Source organism: Lepidochelys olivacea (genome assembly GCF_965140295.1).
Source record: "Lepidochelys olivacea isolate rLepOli2 genome assembly, chromosome: 18".
Lineage (NCBI taxonomy): Eukaryota > Metazoa > Chordata > Testudines > Cheloniidae > Lepidochelys > Lepidochelys olivacea.
The window spans coordinates 22,038,865-22,059,969 of NC_140428.1; the positions used below are offsets into that span (position 1 = coordinate 22,038,865).

The 21,105-nt window shown below is 51.3% G+C and overlaps 1 protein-coding gene across 2 annotated transcripts in view; it reads left to right on the forward strand.

Annotated features, from left to right (window-relative positions):
* The first annotated feature begins 3,502 nt into the window (after nucleotides 1-3,502).
* The window catches only part of LOC311532878 (tyrosine-protein phosphatase non-receptor type 11-like), an 83,244-nt gene continuing 65,641 nt past the window's right edge, over nucleotides 3,503-21,105 (forward strand). Inside the window, exon 1 of one of the 2 annotated variants that reach the window (XM_084651801.1) lies at nucleotides 3,503-3,585. In XM_084651801.1, the coding sequence (XP_084507927.1) occupies nucleotides 3,572-3,585 (14 nt within the window). In that variant the 5' untranslated portion in view covers nucleotides 3,503-3,571. The remainder of the gene's footprint in view (nucleotides 3,586-21,105) is intronic. The other variant, XM_084651800.1, reaches the window with a different exon arrangement.

The window sequence follows — 21,105 nt, forward strand, 5'->3', positions numbered from 1 at the left end:
TTGACATGTCTGGTAGCTTTATGCAATCTATTTGGTTTTGTACTAGTGTAGCTGGCAGGTTTTTTCTTCCTACCTGGTATTGTACAGGCACGGTGGGCTGCTTTACCCTAAGTTCATTAAAGGAAAGAGAATGTGGAAAAATCTAATGCACTCAGTGCTTTTTTGGCCTCTGTCTTCACGAACAAAGTCAGCTCCCAGACTACTGCACTGGGCAGCACAGCATGGGGAGGAGGTGACCAGCCCTCTGTGCAGAAAGAAGTGGTTCGGGACTATTTAGAAAAGCTGGACAAGCACAAGTCCATGGGGCCGGATGCGCTGTGCCCAAGAGTGCTAAAGGAGTTGGTGGATGTGATTGCAGAGCCATTGGCCGTTATCTTTGAAAACTCCTGGCAATCGGGGGAAGTCCAGCTATGTTTGCTGTTCCATGTAGTAATTATGTGTGCTGCATTTTATTTTATTTATTTATTTTGAAAGGTGGCAACCTTATGTTAACTTTCATGCAGGGTAATTAAAACAGATCAGATGACAACATAGCAAGGAAAGGTGAGGTGGCGGTCCTCACCTCTTAATTAAGTGGTCTAGTTTTAGGGAGCAGATGAGGTTAGCTTCATCCAAGGGTGGAGGGAAGAAAATCTACAAAGGTATTGAACTGTAGAGAAAGGTAAACAGCACATCAGAATACATTAAGCAATTGATCATGCAAGCCACAGAAAGCTATGGAGAGCAGTGGGAATGCTTTCCCTGGCTGGGAAATTATTGAGCCATAATTAATGTGTAGGAAGCACTTTGAGAGCCCGTGAAAAGAGGTCGTAAATGCCAATTACACATGTATTATAAAAGTTTAGAAAGCAGGGGCATGGTAATGTAGACAGGGTTGCAGGAGAAGGAAGATTTCCTTGGTTTTTTAATAGAAGCAGTGCTTTATTTTTTTATTAATGTCTTAAACATATTAGTTCATCCAAAAGGACCTCAAAGCCTTTTCTAAATATGGACCACGTCCTACTTACCTCAGTGGTGTGAGTAGTCCCACTTCAGGGGGGCTGCTTGCAAGAGTGGCTGTAGAGAAAAGTATGCAGACACCTCTGGGAAAGCAGCAGTCTGGTGTAGAGGAGGGAAGTGGAAAACTGTGTTCTGGGGCAACAGGGGAACAAGAAGTGCCGTTGTACCTGTAGTGGGCAGCAGACCAGAGAGGACAGGTCTGTCCCTTTCTCCTCCTGAGCAGCAGGTCAACTTGTGCTCCGAGCGCCTGCCTAAACGTGTCAAGAAAACAAAGGACAATTGTATGAAAATTACAGGATAAAGCTTATATTAAAGGAAGGCCTATCACAAGACTACACACTGGCATCTCAACGTGTGACCTCTGATCTTCCGCCTTGTGCGGCTGGAGCCACAGGACAAAGCACGGCCTCGAATGACTGAGCCAGAGGGCCAGGCACCAAATCCAGGATGTTGCTTGAACGAACGCCACACACCCTGCCCCAGGAATTTTATTTATGCAGCAGCGGACTAGGGCTCACACCATTCTGTGGCAGGGGGACTAAGGAAAATGAGCAGGCTCCAGCAGGCCTGTCCATGGACTCTAGGGAACAACCACAGAGCTACCCTCCGTCCCCTTGCCCCTGGGCGTACCTCCACCCTGACCCAGCCCCGGCCGTAGGGGGGCCACAGGCTGTGATCCCCTTGGTGGGGCGTGCACCCTTCAGCACTGGGCTCCTGCCCTGCCTCTTCAACCAGGCTCGGCCTTTCCAACCTGACGCCCAGCTGCCTAAGCCAGTGTCTTTCAATCCGTGGGTCACAACCCGCTACTGGGTCGCCTTGCTCTGGTCAGCGCCGCCTACCGGGATGTTAAAAGTCCCGGCGGCGGTGCTACCCGGCTAAGGCAGGCTAGTGCCTAACTTTTCCGACACCGCGCTGTGCCCTGGAAGCAGCCAGCAGCAGTCCAGCTTCTAGGCAGGGGGGCCCCGGGGCTCTGTGCCCTGCCCCCACCCTGAACACTGGCTCCGCACTCCCCAAGCCTTGGGTCCTGGCCCATGGGAGCTGGGGGAGGCGGTACCTGTGGGCGAGTCGTGCAGAGCCGCTTCCGCGTTGCCACCTCGGAGCCAGACCTGCTGCTGGCCGCTTCCGGGGTGCACCCTGCCTGCACCACTGAGCCGCCAGAGGCAAGTCCGTGCCCTGGAGCCCCTCCCGCACCCCAAACCCCTCATCCCCATGCAGAGCCCTGACCCCCTCCCACACCTCTGCCCCAGCCCTGAGCCCCCACAAACCTGGAGCCCCTCCCGCACCCCAAACCCCTCATCCCCATCCACAGCCCAGAGCCCGGCCCCCCTCCTGCCCCCAATCCCCTGCCCCAGCCCTGAGCTCCCCCAAACCCAGAACACCTTCCTGCACCCCAAACCCCTCATCCCCATGCAGAGCCCTGACCCCCTCCCACACTTCTGCCCCAGCCCTGATCCCCCACAAACCTGGAGCCCCTCCTGCACCCCAAACCCCTCATCCCCATCCACAGCCCAGAGCCCGGCCCCCCTCCTGCCCCCAATCCCCTGCCCCAGCCCTGAGCTCCCCCAAACCCAGAACACCTTCCTGCACCCCAAACCCCTCATCCCCATGCAGAGCCCTGACCCCCTCCCACACTTCTGCCCCAGCCCTGATCCCCCACAAACCTGGAGCCCCTCCCGCACCCCAAACCCCTCATCCCCATCCACAGCCCAGAGCCCGGCCCCCCTCCTGCCCCCAATCCCCTGCCCCAGCCCTGAGCTCCCCCAAACCCAGAACACCTTCCTGCACCCCAAACCCCTCATCCCCATCCAGAGCCCTGACCCCCTCCCACACCTCTGCCCCAGCCCTGAGCCCCCACAAACCTGGAGCCCCTCCCGCACCCCAAACCCCTCATCCCCATCCAGAGCCCGGCCCCCCTCCTGCCCCCAATTCCCTGCCCCAGCCCTGAGCTCCCCCAAACCCAGAACACCTTCCTGCACCTCAAACCCCTCCTCCCTGGCCCTACCCCAGAGCCTGCACCCCCAGCCCAGAGCCCTGACCCTCCTCCTGCACCCCAACCCCCTGCCGCAGCCCTGAGCCCCTCCCACACCCCAAACCCCTCATCCCCAGCTCCGTTGGGTCTTGGGTATCAACAATTTTCTTCAACTGGGTCCCCAGAAAAAAGGGTTTGAAACCCACTGGCCTCAGCCTTCCCCTCCCCAGGGAGTGCGCTGCCCCTTTAAGAGCCGCAGCGGCCGCCCTGCCTCTGTTGATGGGCGGTGCCAGTTGCCAAGCGGGGAGGGAGGGGGCGGAGGCACAGAGGGCGGGGTTCCCTCTCGTCACAGGGAGGGCTTTCCCCCTGCTGACACGTGGTTTAACCTTCCAGCTGGAGGAGGCGGGACTAGCCTGGCCGCCTTGATCAATGGGCGGCCTGGGGGATGCGGGCAGGGGGCGTGCCCAGACCATATGTGGCCCGGGAGTGGGCGTGGCTAGGGACCCCGAGCCCCGCCCCTTTCTCTGACCTGGGCAGCTGCGCCTCGCCGGCCGGCAGCCTGCAGTGAGCGGCGCAGCCCCGTGCATCGCCGCGCTCCCGGCCATGACTTCCCGCAGGTAAGGGCTGCCCGGGGGGCGGCCGCCTCGGCTCCCTCCTGCCGGGCCCTAGCCTCCCTCCCTCCGGCTCCGGGCTGCTCTGCCTCGCCCCTTCCCCGGACCCGGCTCCCTCCGCGGAGCTCTCCCGGGGCTGCGATCCCTTCGCACCCGGCTTTCTGGTCCCCAGGCGGGGGGTGCGCGCCCTCCTGGCCGGGCTACGGCTGCTTGGAACCTGCCCTGGGCGAAGCACCCCACTGAGCCCAGTCCCTGGCGGGGCATGGGCTCGCCGACAGCCCTGGGCGTGAGGGCAGGGCTTGTGCTTTGTTCGCTTGGGTCCGCCACATGGGGGGGACAGGGCGCTGCTGGCTGGCTGGCTTGTGGGGACCCGCGTTTTGTTTTGTTTGTACCGTCGCCTGGGCCCCGATTTCCTTTTTCTTTTTTTTTTCTTTTCTCTTTTTTTTTCCAAAGAAGTTGCTGAGTTGGTAGAAAGAGCCTTTCCGCAGTGAGGCAGCAAATAAGTTAACCTAGAGGAAATCATGAGAGCAGCTCCTGAAGGCTTGGAAAGTTTTGGCCTTGTGGGGGGATTTTGTGTGTGTGTTTTGTGTTTTTGTTTTCAGAGCGGACTCTGGTGCCTATTGCATTGTGTCGTGACGTTTAATAATCTAGCCAGCCTCTTGGGCCGTATTGTGTTAAAGGAAGCGGAAGGTGCAAAGTAGCATTTAAGCTGATATTGGCCAAAGCTTGTACCCAGAAAGGAACTCAGAAAAGTACTTTCCTCTGTGCATTGCTAAAGCCAGGGATTTGAGGGCGGGGGGGGGGGGAGTTGATGATGTTTTGGCTAGAGAAAAGGAGGACCTCAGTAGCGGATTTCTGCTGCAGTTCATAGAATATCAGGATTGGAAGGGACCTCAGGAGGTCATCTAGTCCAGCTCCCTGCTCAAAGCAGGACCAATCCCCAAATGGCCCCCTCAAGGATTGAACTGACAACCCTGGGTTTAGCAGGCCAATGCTCAAACCACTGAGATATCCCTCTCTTTTGCTAGTTGGCAAGGTAAAGGCAATTAAAAAGGTAGCCTTTGAAAACAAAACAAATGGGGCATTATCGTCCATCTGTCACATACCTCTCAACTCCTCCTGCCCCTTGGTCCTTCTTTCATTCAAAAAGTGAGTTTTCTCCAAAGTCTGCTGTCCTTTACCAATCGGGCTTGATTTAAACCTATTATACTGACCACAGGCACCACCCAGATGTGGTTAAAACTGAGTTCTGCTTTGCAGATATAATGTGTGAGGTTGTTTCATATTAATGCTTTTAATGTGCATAGCTGCTCCATAGTTAAAGTTGCACTGAGCTTTTCAGTGAAGGCGGGATTAACTGTGCTCACTCTAACACATGAGTCGTTTGGCTTCAGGCTTTCTTGACAAAGTGTCTTAACTCAAACTCTGCAAAGCTTTCCTTTTTCCCGAAAGGGGAGGGAGAGAGATGGTGGCTGACTCTGAATGTCTTCCCTAAATACTCAAGGCCTAAATCTGCCTCTGTCATAATCAGTCAGTTGCAAAATTGTTCCTGACTTAAGCCTCTGTCCTGCAGTAGTTCTGTAGAGGAACCCCATTTCCTTTACTGGGGCTCTTCATGAGCACAGGGTTCTGATAGCAGCAGCATCATAAGGGACTTAGAGCAGCCCTTGGTTCGCTCTTTATTTATGCAGGGGTTTTGTTAAGGAGGGGAGGTGAAAGATGTTACCTACCTTTAAAAGTTACTAGTAACTGGCTTCCTGAGCAGTGGGTCTAAAATGGGCAAATGGCCATTGCAAAGGATTTCTCTTGGGCATGCCAGCTGCTTTGGCTTGTGATCCTATGAAACCAAAACACCTGCATAGCCCTATATACCCCCAAGTGGCTTCGCCCGTGGAGTCTGTCAGGAAGAATCACTTTCAAAGCTTTTGTTCATATTAAAAATGGGGTGGAGGGTGTTTTTCTGCTGGGAGGGTTGAGATGGCGGTGGAAAGCAACACCACAAATGACTGACATTTTAAACTGTGTGATGTGGCTAGCTATAGGACAGAGATGGTCTTTTTGTTCTATGTTTGTACAGCACCTGGCACAATGAAATTCTGGTCAGTAAATGGTGCTCCTAGACACTACAGTGATATAACTAATGTCTCTGGACTTGGGTGGTAATTGAAGGAATCTGTTTTCACTTCACTCCAAATATTTCTGGGTAGTAAGTGTTTGTTCATGATTTGGGATCTTCATACTTCTTTTTCTTAAAGCAAAACGTTTGAAGTTTGCCTTAGACGCTTTCCTGCAGGGAGAGTCACATGAATGTTTGAGCCAAAGTATAATGGGGGAAGTAAAAAAATAGAGGTACGGCACTAAACTGGTGGGTGGCTTGGTCGGTTACGAAGCATACGTCTGCTGACGGGCAATGGAGTTAGAGCAGCGGAGTGGGCGTCTAGACGCTTGGGTTCTATTTTCAGCTCTGGCCCCAGCACTCTGTGAGCTTGAGCCTGTTGCCGTAAGCGCTCTCTGCCTCAGCTTCTCTGTCTCTAAAATAGAGATAATGGGCCAGATCCTCGTCTGGTATAAATTCTCCCAGCATTATTGACTTCAGTGTAGTGACGTGACTCATAGCAGATGAGGAACTTCAGTGAAGTCAATGGAGCTGTGAAGGTTTACACCAGATAAGAATTTGTCCTAATGCCAGTGTAACCCATCGGCTTGGTATGTATTGTGAACTTAAGAACGGCCAGACTGGGTCAGACCAAGGGTCCATCTAGCCCAGGATCCTGTCAGTGGCCAGTGTCAGGTGCCCCAGAGAGAATGAACAGAACAGGGAATCATCAGGTGATCCATCCCCTGTCGCTTATTCCCAGCTTCTGGCAAACAGGGGCTAGGGACACCATTCATGCCCATTCCTGCATCTTCCTCTGTGCCCAATCCAGAGATGATGTGGTTCTGTTTCAGGCCGCAGCTGCAGAGCCTGGCTCTTTGGTTCAGGCTGTAAAGACTTGCATGTTTAGCTTTGGGCATCCCTAGTTCAATCCCCAGTGTGTCTTCCAAGACGGTGGCTGTCACACTTGCTTAGCAAGAGTGCAAGCAGTATCGTGAACGTCTACAGAAACACAGTGAGATGCGTAGGGGCAAAGGGCAATAGCTGGGCAAAGTGTTTTCTCACACCGTGCACCTGCTTTCTTGTTCGCACCTATTTTAGACTTGCATGGCAGCCCGTGGCACTCAGAGGTGCTCTGCAATGAATAGGCTTCCTGGCTGCATTCTCAACAGATGGCAGTGCAGAGTGCTTGCAAGTGAGTGCAGGGCTCAGATGTGTCTTCCTAGCTGACTGTAAGAGGCTACTGCGAGGGGCGGGGGGTTCTCCTCCACCAAGTGATACTCCAGTGGTGCCTGCCCAGGCCGAGGTGTGCTGATCTGCTGCTTCGAGTGCCACCTCTGGCTATATCTACCCTCTGCATTGCGATGAGGTGCTTGCCAGCTTACAATGCCGGAGGTAAGTGTGGGTCATCACTCCAGGCACAGGGTATGTGTGTGTGAGAGACAGACTTGGCTTTAAACCCTCGGGGGGTGGTCTCCTGTCCTAGTGGAAGGCAAGACCAGATCCCCTGATATTTGCTTCACTGTGTGCGTATTTAATGCTTCAAAGTAGGCTCTGCCTGATGTCACGAACCGGTTGCGTGCTGCGTTGTTACCTTGCCCCTAGGCTGAAAGCTGGGAGGCGGAGACCCCTTTACACGAACTGAGGCTGCTTCGGATGCATTTGCTGTTGGGCTCCGTTGCCTGCGGCTTGTGGTGTTGCTGAAATAAGAAGGTTCTGTGCTCAGTAATATGGCGCCTGTTTTTGGCCCTTTCCACTTCAAACTCTGGGTCAGTAGTCTCGTGTGTGGGGGATGGGGTTTCAGGTGATGGGAAGAGGGTGCAAGCTGTGAATTGACCCGGACCTTTCCTTCAAAGATCAGATTGCTGCTGCTGCTTAGGAGAGGGCTTCAGCATGTGGACTGTCCTCAAATGAGCTGATGGAAATCATATCTGATTGGCCATTAGACAGGGATATCCAAGGGCACCTGGTCTACAAACTAGAGAGCAAGTTCTCTGCCCCGATGAGCTTACAGCTTTCTATACGTAACTGGGCTTGGAAGGATAAGATTTGTCAGGTCACATCGATTTCGCAAACTGAGGAAAGAATATTTCCACTAATGTTGGAAATTAACAGCTCGGCAAAGTAAGAAAAATGCTGCTTGAGAACTTATTAGAGGTTTTGATGGAAGGATGTTTGCGTGGTGTATCTTGACGTGTGACAATGCCATTTTGTGGTTTAACGGTTAAAACTTTCATTCTTTCTTGAATCTCGATGCTTCTACTGGTATTACATAATGGTCTGATCCAAGCCTCCCCACCTCATAATTTTGTACAACTGTGGATATTTACATTTATGAAAATTAAAAGAAAATCCTTAAAACCCAGAATTCTGCACAAGTGTGAAAATTAAATTGATTGAATGCTTTAAAATGAACAGTGGTATTATCTGTCCAAATTTACTTTTAAAAAGGAGGGGAAAGGAAAGCATCTTTGGACAGCTTTGTTACAAAGAATTGACACTTTTTTTTAATGGCTGAATCTTGCTTTCCCTAGGCACAGAATGGGACTATGATGATGATGTGAGCTGGACAATTAAGCCCTTTATTTGTGCGATTCTCTGCCCCCATACACAAAACCAGAACAAATGATCTGCCATGAAGTGTGTGGCGGGGGAGGGAGCAATGGCATAGAGGGGGCAGAGCTGAATTCAGCATTGGGACTAGCCATGCTGGTGGTTGGCATTTGACACACCTGCTTGTGTGTATCTGTTTTGGGAGGATAATGCTATGTGCTAAAACTGCTCTTCCTTTAAAGGAAGGCGTAGCTTTGGGGTAGGGAAATAAGTTCCTTCTCTTATTGCACATATACTTATTTAATCAAATCACATTAAAATTAAATACTCCCCTTCCTGCTTCCCTCCTACCCTTCCCCCTCGAACTGCAGGTGACAGATGCTAATCTCACTGCCTCATTACACTTCTTGAAGGCACTTAGATACTAGGAGCAGTGGGGCAAAGTAAGAAAGGAAGGGAGTGTGTATAAGGGAGTGTGTGTGTGTAAAGTCAGAAGTGTTCACAGCTCTGCACTAGAGGGGAAATGGGTTTGTTGTCTTAAAACTGTAACACAAAGCTGTCCCTGGCTCCTAACTTTAGTCTTCTGCCAAAACTTTGTTGTATTGGTTCTCAAAGGCAGGCTGATGAAAGAATGGTCACTTCTTCCTTCCACCCCTTTATTCACCCTTTAATAGCATCTGCTCCTGTTCAGGCCTCAAGGCTTTGACTGTCCGAAAAACACCCAAATCTGCAAGGTTAGAGAGAGCAAGCAGCAGGGTTCTGCTGAAACACCCCAGCTGGCTTGTTGAGAAGTCAGACGTCTAAGAATAGCTCCCCCAGCCTCGTGCTTAAGTCCACTCTGGTGAGATTAGAGGTCTTTTTGCTGGGATGTAGAGATCTGAATGGATAAATCTTGCCGCCCAGCCCAGCCCGGCTGTTACAAGCTCCTATGTGCCCTGCATCCTGTTCCTAGAAACGAGACGCACAGCACACGTACTGTTGCTCCTGCAGGACCCAGATCTGTGCAGGGCAAGGTTTTAACTTCCATCAGTTCCCTGGGACTTAGGGACTTGGGTTTAGGAAGAAAGAAGGGGTGGAGGAAACAAGCAGAGCTGGGTGGGAAATGGTCTCTCTCCCTCTTCTCCCCCTCCCCCCCCCGAGACTTTTTGCATGAACAAACAAATGTTTTGTACCAAATCTGGACAAAGTCAATCTCAAACATTTTCCAGAACAAGAAAGGTGTCTTTTTCCAGTTTGTGTCAAACAAAATATTTCATTTCAATTTTGCCCTTTTTTTGTGATCCACCCCCGTCTTCCTTTCCTGACTTCTGGCAATCAGGCTTAGGGTCACCCTGAACATGTGGTTGCATACCTGACCATCTTGGCTAATAGCGGTTGATTGATCTGTTCTCCATGAACTTAACTCGTTCTGTTTTGAACCAAGTAGTACCTTTTCACCATCATGACATCTCATGAATAGTTAAGGCCCTTTGTTTTTCTGTTTTTATTTAATTTTTCCTGGGAATTTATCCGTGTGTGTTACCACCACAACAAAAACAGGTGAAAATCAGTGCAAAAAAACTAGTCATTTTTCTGGGTAAATATCAGGGTTTATTTTGGTGGACGGAAAGATGGGGGGGGTGTATTCAATAGATTAATGCTTTGAATTCTGTTCATCAGTTTGGCTTGCTGTAGAACTAAAACAGAACTCAAAACACAATACCACCTCTGAGTTTAAGAAAAGAATACATCTCTAATCCCCAAATAAAACTTTTGATTTGAATAAACAGTTTACTGTTGTAGACTTAGAACTATTAGCCTGTAAATATTTACAGCGCATAGACTCAACTTTGTCCTTTTCTCCTGTTTTTGTTTTTTTGTAAACTTGTGAATACTTCCTTGTGTTCTGAAACGTGTTCTGATACAGATTTTCATTTTCTTCGCATTTCAGTGTTTCAAATCTTTAAATTGTTCTCTGCTACAGCTTGAAATGTGTACATGGTGGGTGTGAGATTCATCAGTATGTTCAGATGCGCACGCACTTCAGAGCTTGCATGTGTGCCCATTTGTTGTGTGGATCTTCTAGACTAATACAGAGCCTTACTTCAACAGGCAGCTTTGCATATACACACAGACTAATGTATTATCATAGTACGTATATCTCACGCAATGTTTTGTATTTTCCTAATAAAACAAGGTTTTCTTTATATCTGATACAAAAGTAGGGTGAAAATCAGAAAATACTGAGGAATACTTTTTGTAAAACCTGAGAATTTTTCGGTAAAAATCAGTTTAAACCGAAAATGAAGGGTCTCATGAATAGTGTGGAAAGAGAACATAAGAATGGCCTTACTGAGTCAGACCAATGGTCCATCTAGCCTAGTACCCTGTCTTCTAACAGTGGTCCGTACCAGATCCTTTGTCGGGAATGAACAGAACTGGGCAATTTTGATGGTCCCTCCCATTATACGGTCCCAGCCTCTGGCAGTCAGAGGTTCAGGGCACCTAGAGCATGAAGTTGCGTCTCTGGCCATCTTGGCTAATAGCTGCTGATGGACCGCTCCTCCATGGTCACTCCAGGCTTAGAACCACTGCTCTAAGGGTAAGTCTGTAGTGCATTGTAAACTTGCGTCTGTGAGATCCGGGCTTGTAGACTTGGTGTTTGCACACCTGCACCGGAGTGTGCATTTGGCCTTGGACACCTGGGTTTACAGTTGCTGGGCCTGGGTCTCTCTGCTGTGTTAGCATGTCTGTCGTGCCCTACACAGACCTTCTGACTCAAGTCTGTGCCTTGAGCTGCTTCCAGAATGACAGGGCGTGAACCCAAGTCACAGCGGGACTTGAGCTCTGGCCCACCCAGAGCCTGCTGCCCCGCCACCCCAGGGCTGAAGCCCGAAGCCTGAGCCCCACTGCCCCTGGGAAGGTGGGGAACTCACTATCTGGCTGCTCCTCCAGCGTTGTGCCCCAGGTGGGCAGGATCCAGCCCCTGCTGGCAGCTCCAGCAACCAACCGCGAGGTGGTGCATCCAGGAGCAACAGGGAGGGACCACTGCTTCCCCCTCTCACCTATCACAGCCCAGGATGCTATGGCCACAAGCAAAGCCCCTGGCGGCTGCGTGCGACCAGAGTGGCCGCATTTGAGAAACCCTGCTGAAGCAGCCTGTACAGATGCTACTTCACTTTTGGCTTTTAGGTTTTGGGCTCCCTTCTGCCAGGCAGGCCCCAATGCCAGAAAGCCGGGTTTGTAGTCATTTTATTCCAAGGAGTGAGTGAGTTAAATTTGCAGCTTGGCAAGCATCTAGAAGTGAGTTTACAGCGAATTTAAGGCTGAAATTCTGGCCCTATTGAAGTCAATGGGAACTTTGCCATTTGCTTCAGTAGGGCCAGGGTTTGACCCCGAAACTGGCCTTAGTACATGAAAATGTAGAATAAACATTAAGCTGTGGAGTCTCTTAATGGCCGTTGTATCTGCAGAACTGCCAGCAGTTAGGGAATTAATGACCCACCTTCTCCTGGAAGAAATCAGTGCTCGTATGCAGTGCACCTCTGTAGTCTGAACCGTTACAGGGACCTTCAAGGTGGGTGGGTATTTTAAATAAGACGACTTGTGCTGGGATTTTCAAAGACTGTGGGAATTGGGAGCATACGTTAAGTCCCCGAAGGTCTCTGGAAAAATCTCTCCCCCAGTTCCTCTCTCCTTACACGTTGTTGACATCCAGCGTTCCAGCAAATATATTTTTGCTGTAATATAAAATCTGTAGTCTTCCAAACAACCCGCTGTGGTTGATTTGCTGCAAAGCGTGTTGAGAACAGGTCTTGTGCTGTGTAGAAGGCTTAACCCTGGAATACGCATATAGGTACCCCACGTTAACCGTGTGAGACTGGATGGCCCCACTCTCCAGGCGGCCTTGCTTCATGCTTCCAACTAGCGAAGGGCCAAAGGCAAAGTTTCAATGTTTGTAATACTTTAAGCTTTGTCACATCTCTTGGACTTAAAAAGAAACGTACTGGAAATCTTGGCAGAAAATCTTCCAACGTGGCACATCCAACAATGAAATATGAAGGGAGAAAATTATCAGAACTTGGCGAGGCGGGAGGAGGGACTCCAATAAAAGGCAGGAGTTTGAACAAAGTTCAAAATATGGATCTGAAGTTCGTGGAATGCTTCCAATTTGATAATGGGCTGAACCCAAAACCCTAAATCCAAACAATCCTGAGCTTGGGGGGTTCAGAATCCAAATCTGTCCTGGACTCTCCAACTTGTGCCTCTGTTTAGCCAAAAGGTTCAGTTTGAGCTGTGGGTGAAAGTCAGGGCTGCTTCCTTGTTTATCCAAAGCTTTGTCCATTTTCATTTTGCAGCCTGCAACTGAGGGTCTGTTTTAAGGGCCCTGCTCACCTGTAACTGGTGGGTAAGTCATCAGTGCTTCAAGTGCTCTAGTGTGAAGCAGGAGCTATTGTCTGTCGTTCAGCCAAGAAATCAGCATTGGACCCATTTCTGAGTGTTTTTTCCGCGCTGATATGTGCGACACAATGTGCCGAAGATCTGGCGTTACCAGGGACCTGAGCTGTTGTAGCCATAAAATGGCTCTGCAAATGCCTTGAATTGCCAATCTCCCTGTTTGGTTTTTAACCCTGACCTGTGTTGCAATAGGAAACATAATGCTAAAAACCTGCCCTCCTGCCCCCCTCCTTCACCAAAGGGAATACACGTATTTCCTGAACTGAATCTGAATGTAAATATTAGCCATAAGTATTTGCAGTAGCTGCTTGCTTTGGCAGGAGCGGGGGACGGGACTTCTGGGCTGGCTGAAAGGGACGTTTAAAACCTGTAATGTGTTTGCCTCCTCAGAGACTCATTAACAATATTTCAGACAGAACTCGGGAAGAAATCAAAATGTCATGGTGTATCCCTTTTGCTTGGCAGCTGTGTGTGTCCCGGGGCAGCAGTGTCTCTAGGCTCCTAGTCAAGGACCAGAGCTTTAGTTTGGTGCAATGGGGAAAGAGCCTGATTAGGATGTCTTCCGAATAACCCTTCTTTTCCTGGTTTTCCGCACACGGGCGTTTCCCTGACCAGTGCTTACCTAGGTCTAGATCTGGGGTCAGTCCCAATACCAAGGAGTCTCTTGCTATGGTTGGGGTCACTGTATCACCCTGATGCCCCTGGCTTGTCTGGTCTCTGGTATTGTAGCAGCTAGAGAACATCAGAGCGAAGCAGCCGCATTGCCTCTCTTCTTGGCTGCTGACCCGGCGTCTTCTCTACAGCTGGTTCCCAGCCCAGCGTGTGCCTCAATGAGGGCATTTTCAGCCACAGGCCGAGAGCAAGAGAAGCCATGTGCTCAGCCCAGACCGTGGTTTTCCCCCCCATGCAGCTGTACCTGTCCTGCAAGTTGCCAGCGAGAATTCCTCACCACCTGCAGCAGCGGTTTAGCTGGAAGAGCTTAGCCCCCCTCGCTTGCTCTCCCCCGCCAGGGTTTTGGGCAGTCCGTGCGTAATTGAACCACCACCTTCCAGTACGATTATTCTAACCTAGCAAAACCGACCAGCTTGTCCCTTCGTGTTCTAATAAAGCGACGAAGGAGTGAACAGAGGACAGAAGCTTTCAATCTCCCCCCCGCCGCAAACACAGAATATGGCAGCAGCTAGACCCAGGTGGGGAGGGGGCTTGCTGGGCAAAGGCTGAGCAGCTGCCCTCCCAGTCGGGGTTGATTACAGGGGTGTGTGTGTGTGTGTGGGGCGGGGGGTGGGGGGGGGGTGGGGGGGGGAGAACGGACAGAGATAAGCCCTCTCCTGCACAGTGATCACTATTAAAAAGCTGGCGTCTAGCATCTGTTCCCACCCACTGGGTATCTCCCCAGTTGATTCCTCTCCCGAGCAGGGGGAGGGGGGGGGGACTGAGCTCTCCCCTCGTTTTAAGCAGCGGTGTCTTCAGTGGTGACTGCTGTGTATTTGGCCTCAGCTTGAGGCCTCTAATGCACTGCAAGCGGTGAGCCTGGATCCTGCTGGCTTTCTGTACCCGTCTGGTGCTCTTCCATCCCCGATGAAGGCCTCGACTCTCACTGACCTCTCAAGCTCTCTTCTTTCCACCCGCTGAGCCATGGCCTGGCCAGTGCCAGCCAGCTCCTTTGTGAACCAGGAACTTCCTTTCTTTTGGTTCAGGGCGGCCTGGTAAGGAGGGCACGGCCTGAGAGCTGGGAGACCTGGTTTCAGCTCTGCTGCTGACTCACTGTGTGACCTGGGCAAGTCCCTTCCCCTCTCTGTGTCTCAATCACTTCATCTGCAAGATGGAGATAGCACTTCCCCGCCTCACGTGGGCGTTGTGAGTCATGTGGGTGCTGGAGTGATGAACGTCCTAGAACTACCTGAAAAATTCTCTGTGGCTCTTCTTTTCTTACCTTACCACCCAGGCTGCACCGCTACCCTGGAAATGCAGCTTGTGTCTAAGCACATGCCCTGCCTTTGCTTGTCTTAGCCTCTCTAAATGGATCACTGCACATCATTAAGCACTGCGCTTGGTCCTTCTCAGACGCCATCCCTGCCTTGAGGGGCTGGCAGTCTGCGTCGGTACTTACTGTCCAAAAATCAGTCCCTGTCCTACCGGGAGTGTGAGGGGGAAGTGCCGGTAGGGTGCAATCTTCCTAGGCATGAATCGGACAACTGCATCCTCCTTTCAGTTGCTTGTTGCTCTCTTGAACCCAAGACGGATCCCCTGGCTGGAATTGCACTCCCTACCTTTTGTGGGCAGGGGTCGGAATGGAAAGTAACTCCCGCAAATCGTTTGTTTCAGGAAACGTGCGTGGGATGGAAGCTAATCAGATTATGGAGCTGGTCTGTTTGCAGGTTTCCTGCATGAGTCTGAAGGGAAGAAGGAAATTCTTCTTATTAAACCAAACTGGAAATCAGGAACTGGGCTCTTCCTGTATAGATGCGTTTTTGTTTTTTTTTGCAAACAGCTCAAACTGCTGCTGCTATCTACGGTGCTCTCCAAAGACCTGCGCTTTGTCTGACCACAGTGACTGGGGGACATGTTTGGAAAAGAGAGATTTAATGTCTCCTCCTGCTTTCCGTCGCCCCACTTCCCATGGGGTGGAAAAGCCGAGAAATCTGCTGGAATAGCAAAGCTATGTCGGAGTGCTGCTGGCTCTTGGGAGCTTGCTGTAAACTAGCTTAGTCCCTGCTCCATCCAAGGACCCCTGCAGTGGAAGGGGGAAACCACAGAAAGCTTCAGCAAGGCTGATGTTAAAATGAAGAGGGCTTTGGGGGAAGGCTGTGGCTATAATCCTGCTTCTATTAAAATTGCTGGCAAAACTCTCACTGGCTTTGCTGGAAGCAAGGATTGGGCCCGTTGCGTAGGAGAACCCTCGCTAGTGGCTGCTGCTCACTTCTTGGCTGTGCTATGAAAATTCCCTTCTTGTTTGGGGGCGGGAGTGGCAGAAAATTGTCCGTTTCTTCTGCCGTTTAAAAATCCAGAAGTACGCTGGAAATTGTGCACAAGTCTCGTCAATTCCAGCCTTGCCCTAGATATTCTGGGGTGAAAATCTCCCAAAGTTTGTACCCCTTTCACTCCCCCTCCTCTGCAGGAGCTGGTCTCTTCTTTCCTATCCAGGGCAACGAAAAGGTGTGATCCCATTTAAAAAGGGGGGGTCAGTAAGAATGATGATGCACTAATCCTATGCTGTCTAGCAGTGGGATGCCCCCCCAGCCCCTCCAATGGTTTCGTCTATGGCTAATCCAAACTTCCCTTTCAGAATTTAGGGGATGACCAAGAACAGCTGGATTCTGGAGTTTTGCTCTGCTGATTGCTGGGACGGGTACTTCAATTACTGTCCGTAAATGTGTGGACTGATGAAATATGCAGCTCCCTCTCCCCCTCCACCTTCTTTTTGCTCTCCTGATTCTTGACATGCAGCATTAAAACGATTTCCAAATGTTTTCCATTTGTTTGCTGTCTGGTCTCTTAAACATTGAAATCGTTGGGGGAGGGGGAGTCAGGAATCTGGATTTCCTTTAACAGACGGTTATTCTGCGATTGGAGCGCTGATCCCTTTAGAGGTGAGGATCTAAACTCAAGTCCATCTGTTCCATGCGGCCCTCCACCATTTGGCCCCAGGTGTGTAATGCAAAGCAAAGGTCAGCAGAACCGTCTCCATTTCTTTTGAGATGTTTTGTATTCATTTGCCTGCGTGCTTGGGATACAGATTAACTTCCCTGGCCCCCGTCTCAGTTACAGCTTCATGCTGGGAACAGCAGACACCCTGGAAAATGGATTGCGAGGTCACCTGGTGCGGCTGCCGTTCCTGGCCTTGGCTGAGATGCTAGTTTGTAACTCCTGCCAGACGTGTGCGCCCGGGTGAATCACGGCAGCGCTCCCTGAGGCAGCCCCCGCGGGGTGGCTGGTGCTGGCGAGCTCGCCGCAGCCAGGAGCGATGAACTTAATCTGTCTTGTTGCAGCTTTTTCGGGTTGAAAGCAGCCGTAGGGGTGGGAAACACCAGCAGAGTTCTCTAGACCAGCTGCTGGTGGCAGTAACTGACCTGACACATCAGGTAAGGGCCCATCTCTTAGCAAGCATCTGCTCCGAAGCTTCCTGTGCAGGAAGAGATGGTCAGGGTGCGGTTCCCAGCCTGCACTTCGTGTGTGCCACCGGCCCCCTCTCCCCCCCCCCCCCCGGGGGAAAAACGAATGTGTGCACCCGTGACTGCCTGCTGACTTTGGGAGGAAGGGTGGGCACATCTGCTCACGGCTTTTAGGGAAGGATGTGAGTGTAATCCTCAGCCGGCACCCTGGGTGGCTGGGAGGGGGTGGCTGTCGGTGCAGAGCCCCTTTGGGAATGGCAGCATAGCCCTTTAATTGCAGCAAGCCTGTAGCTACCTAGCGCTTCCCTGCATCCCCCCGCCCAGTCGGAACTTCCCGTGGAATTCTCTTCCTCTTGCTCCAGAAGTACCGGGTGTCTCGCTCTCATGCACCTTGCAGTTCTGGTTCTCCCCCCCGTGGAGGGCAGTGCCACCCCATAGCCCTCTCTTTACATGCAGTTGCTGGTGGTTGAGACCAGCTTCCCCAAAAGGCCATGGGGAAAACTTGCCAGCCTGGGCACGGAGGGGGCAGTATGTCGGTGATGTTTCCCTTCTCAGGAAAAGGGAGGGGGGGGAAATGGCCTCAGCTTTCTGTCTGTAACCACAATGTAGCTCTGTTCCCCTCCAATGGCTGGCTTACAGGATCATGCTTTTAAATCCCAAAGCCCTGGGTTCAATCCCCAGTTCCGACCACCCTTCTAGGGATGTGGCCGTACGGCACGTAGAACCTTATGCCAGGCCAATTGAAGTGGAGCTGCCATGTTGGCTGCTATAATTTGTGTTACCGTAGCACCGTGGAGTCCTAGTCAGAGACCAGGACCCCACTGTGCTAAGGGCTACGCTTTGGGATTGTTGCACACCCCCTTGTGGTGGGCCTTAAACCCTTTCAACATTGTGGGCTAGTCTGCTCCAGGATCCTTGCTGTGAGCAGCAGAGAGTTTTGGCTCTGATGTCTCGGTATCAGGACAGAAGGCATTCTCTCCATCTTCTAGCAAAGAACAGCCCAGACGGGCCCAGAGCAGCATGATCCCCCTCCCTTTTTGTGGCTTTACAAGAGCTGGGGGAGGAGACGGGGGAGTTCCATTATAGCAATTGCATGAAGTCCCTCTTAAATCCATCCTCTTCCTTCCCTCAGCTGAATCGGAGCCGGCTACGGCTGCATGATAATAACAAGGTATGGAAATCATCCCCATCTCCGACCTGTCGAAATTCTCTGGCTATTAAATGGGGATTGTGTCGCTCTGTAACTAGCTGCATACTAATCTCCTCTGCTTTACATAAGAGTCTGTGCTTAAATAAATTCAGGCTGGCTATAGCCAGCACCAGAGCAGCTAGATCTAAAAAGGTGTCCCCCTCCCTCCTAGCAGCCTTGACAAACAGATGCTAAACAAGAAATCTGCCTCCTGCTAGAGTGAAAGGGGGGGGGGGGGGAGAGTGAGGATGGAGCCTGGCTGCTTAGAAGCCAGAGGCAAGGGGGTGGTGAGAGGTGGCTGGAAACTGAGCAATGAGGGGTTCAGATAAGGGGGAATCCCCCCCCAAAAAAACCTTCACACTAAACATTTCCCAGGAAGTGCCTATTCCAGTAGAATTCTGTGTATTCCCTGATTTGGGAGGTAGTCAACCTCCCTCCTCAGGGGTAGGAGCTGCAGCCTGGATACCAGTTCCAAATTCATGGCCCTGGGCCTTCTCCCATTGCAATCGATGGTCAGACTTCCGAGTTACTACAGGAGCGCAGTCTGACTGTTGGCTTGTGTTTTGTTTCCTGTGTCACACCCGGTGCTGCTACGTCTCTCCTCTCTCTCTCTCTCTCCTCTTCCCCCCCGCCCCCCCGAGGCACTTGGATCCAGTGAACGAAGTCTAGTAGAAACTCTGTGATATGGGGGCTCAGAAACCAGGAGACGGACAAAAAACAAACAACCCCTGAACGAATTCATTCATGATTCTGGCGGGGGCCTGTTTCATGATTGCTGAGTACATGTGAGCTGGCCACCCATATGAGGGGGGAATCACACTGGGGGCCACTGGAGAAAAGGAACGAGCTGCTTCAGCTTGGGCTCAAGAGCCAGATCTGCCTAGCTTGGGCTGGAACGTCTGCCTACCCTCTGTGGATTGGGCAGGTGGGAGGATGTGGAACGATGGATCAGGTATGGAGTTGTCGATACCTTTTTGAGCTGGGCTAACCACGGGTGGGTCTTTAATAAACTGAAAGCTCTCGAGTTTCAAGGTAGTTCTGATGGGGAGCCTGTGTGTTGCATATCCTTGAGGGAACTATAAAGGAGGACGTATCCCCTCCTGCAGCAGTCGTTGTCTTGATTACCAGAATGCTCTGTGATTGGCATATGTGGCTGTGCAAAATCAGTGCAGCGCCCCCTACTGGGAAGAGTCAATGGAGCAGGGGGGAGAGGACCCAAGCAAAGAAAAGGCGGGGGAGTGACAACAGGCTGTTATGGTGTCAGAGGGTGTGAAAAAGACCGGGGGGGGGGGGAAGGGGAGGGAGTAATAATGAGACTCCCAACCGATCCAAGCAGTGTCCATTCCATGTATGGCAGTTGCCAGATCTGCTGTTCTCCTTGCCCCCTTCCCTAAATATTAGTCTCCTCCCTAAAGTGTAACCAGCCCTGCCACTGATTAAATTGTAAATATAGCCATGTTTATTTTTATCATCTCTGATTCTTCATGATGCATCTAGGTAAAAAATAACCCTGGCAGCTCTTCAAAGGCGACACAGGCCTGTTATGGGCTATATTTTGCCTTGTCACCCTGCCCAGGTCCAAAATAAACCCATCATAATTAGCTCGTCGTGTTGTATAATCCTGAAAGGCGAGCTTGGGCCTGGCAGAAAGACACGTGATTGCGTGGTCTCTGGCAAACAGCGACAGGGGAAGGTGTCCCGGGGGCGGGATGTGGCAGGAATCCCCTCTCCTGCTGTGCACTCTAGTGCCGAGGTGGAGGGAGCTTGGGCTGAGGCTAATGTGCCATTGCTTAGTACTGCCTTGCCTGGTCCCTGGGTGAAGGTAGGGGCTGTGTCAGGCTGCCTTCAACTTCCAGTCTCTGTTCCCGCCCGGTTTTTTTAAACCTTGTTAGCTGGGCTTCAGATGTGTGGCTTTAACCGAGAGAAGGGCCTCTTTCAGAACGGCACCTCCTTGCAGATAGGTCTGCCCCTTGGGGTAACCCCATCTAGCTGGGGAGTGCTACAGGGGAGTGGGTTGAATTCCTTTTTCTGTTGCCAAACAGATGGTTAACTCCTGGCCATGAGATTTCCCGTTACTCCGTGGGTGGGGGAGAGGGAGTTATGAGTCAGAACACAGTGCGGCTTCATTTTTTTGGGTCCGAGTACAGGCTGAGAGACATGACCACGCTACAGTCGTAAGTCGACCTGTGTTAATTACTGCAGTGGTGCATGTCCTGGCTACCTTCCTCCTGTCGGTGGGGTGCGTCTTCCTCCTCCTCCTTCTCCGTCTGAAGGGGGCAGTGCGGGGAGTCACCGGAGCCTGAAATTGACAAGACTATCCATGTCATTAATGCAGTGTCTACACAGACCCTGCGTCTCCTTAGCTACACTGACATAAGCCCTACACTGCTCATGGAGGTGGAGTTAGGGCACTTACATTGGCGGGACAAGGCTGTAGCGTGTACACTGACATAATTAGCTTGGTGTAAGCTGCCTGCATAGTGTAGGCCAGGTGAGTTTACGGTGCTGGTGTTGCAGAAATCGACTCTTGCTCCCCAAACTGAGCAAGGAGCAGACCAGATCATTCAGCCCTTCTGCGTCAAGCTGTAGCGGTTTGTTCTTTATAGTCACACTGATCCTACAGACGCTGCTCTCTCGGGCTTAAATTGTCTCCTAAATGCCAGCGGTTCCCTGTCCTTTAAGGGCGGGTGTTTGTGTTGCTTCCATGTGGATGTACCGCTGTCTCCCCTCAGAGTGCGGCATTTGCAACTAGAAAACTCCTCTGAAGCAGGAGGTGTCCTTTAGCACAGTAACTATGCTGACGGCTCCCTGTCCCTGCTCTGTCTAAAGCAATGTGATCTGTGGGCTGTGTCCAGGCAGTGCTGTGTGTTTTGATAAAGAAGTGTCTCTTTTTGGGTAAAGGCCTAGCAAAGGTTTGGGCTCCTCTCTTGCTGATAGCAATAGCTGTTCTTGCTCAAGCTGGTTTGTGTGAATTTGTTACTGAGGGAAAGGTGCTGGATTGATAGCCCTGAAGAGAGAGCTTCTGTCTACACCACTGAACTGGCAAAGCACGGACCGTGTCACTGACCCACCAACCTGCTTGGTGCCTGGCCTGAGGGGGCTGCCGTTGTGGAGTGAGAAGGTACGTTGGCCTCCAGGGT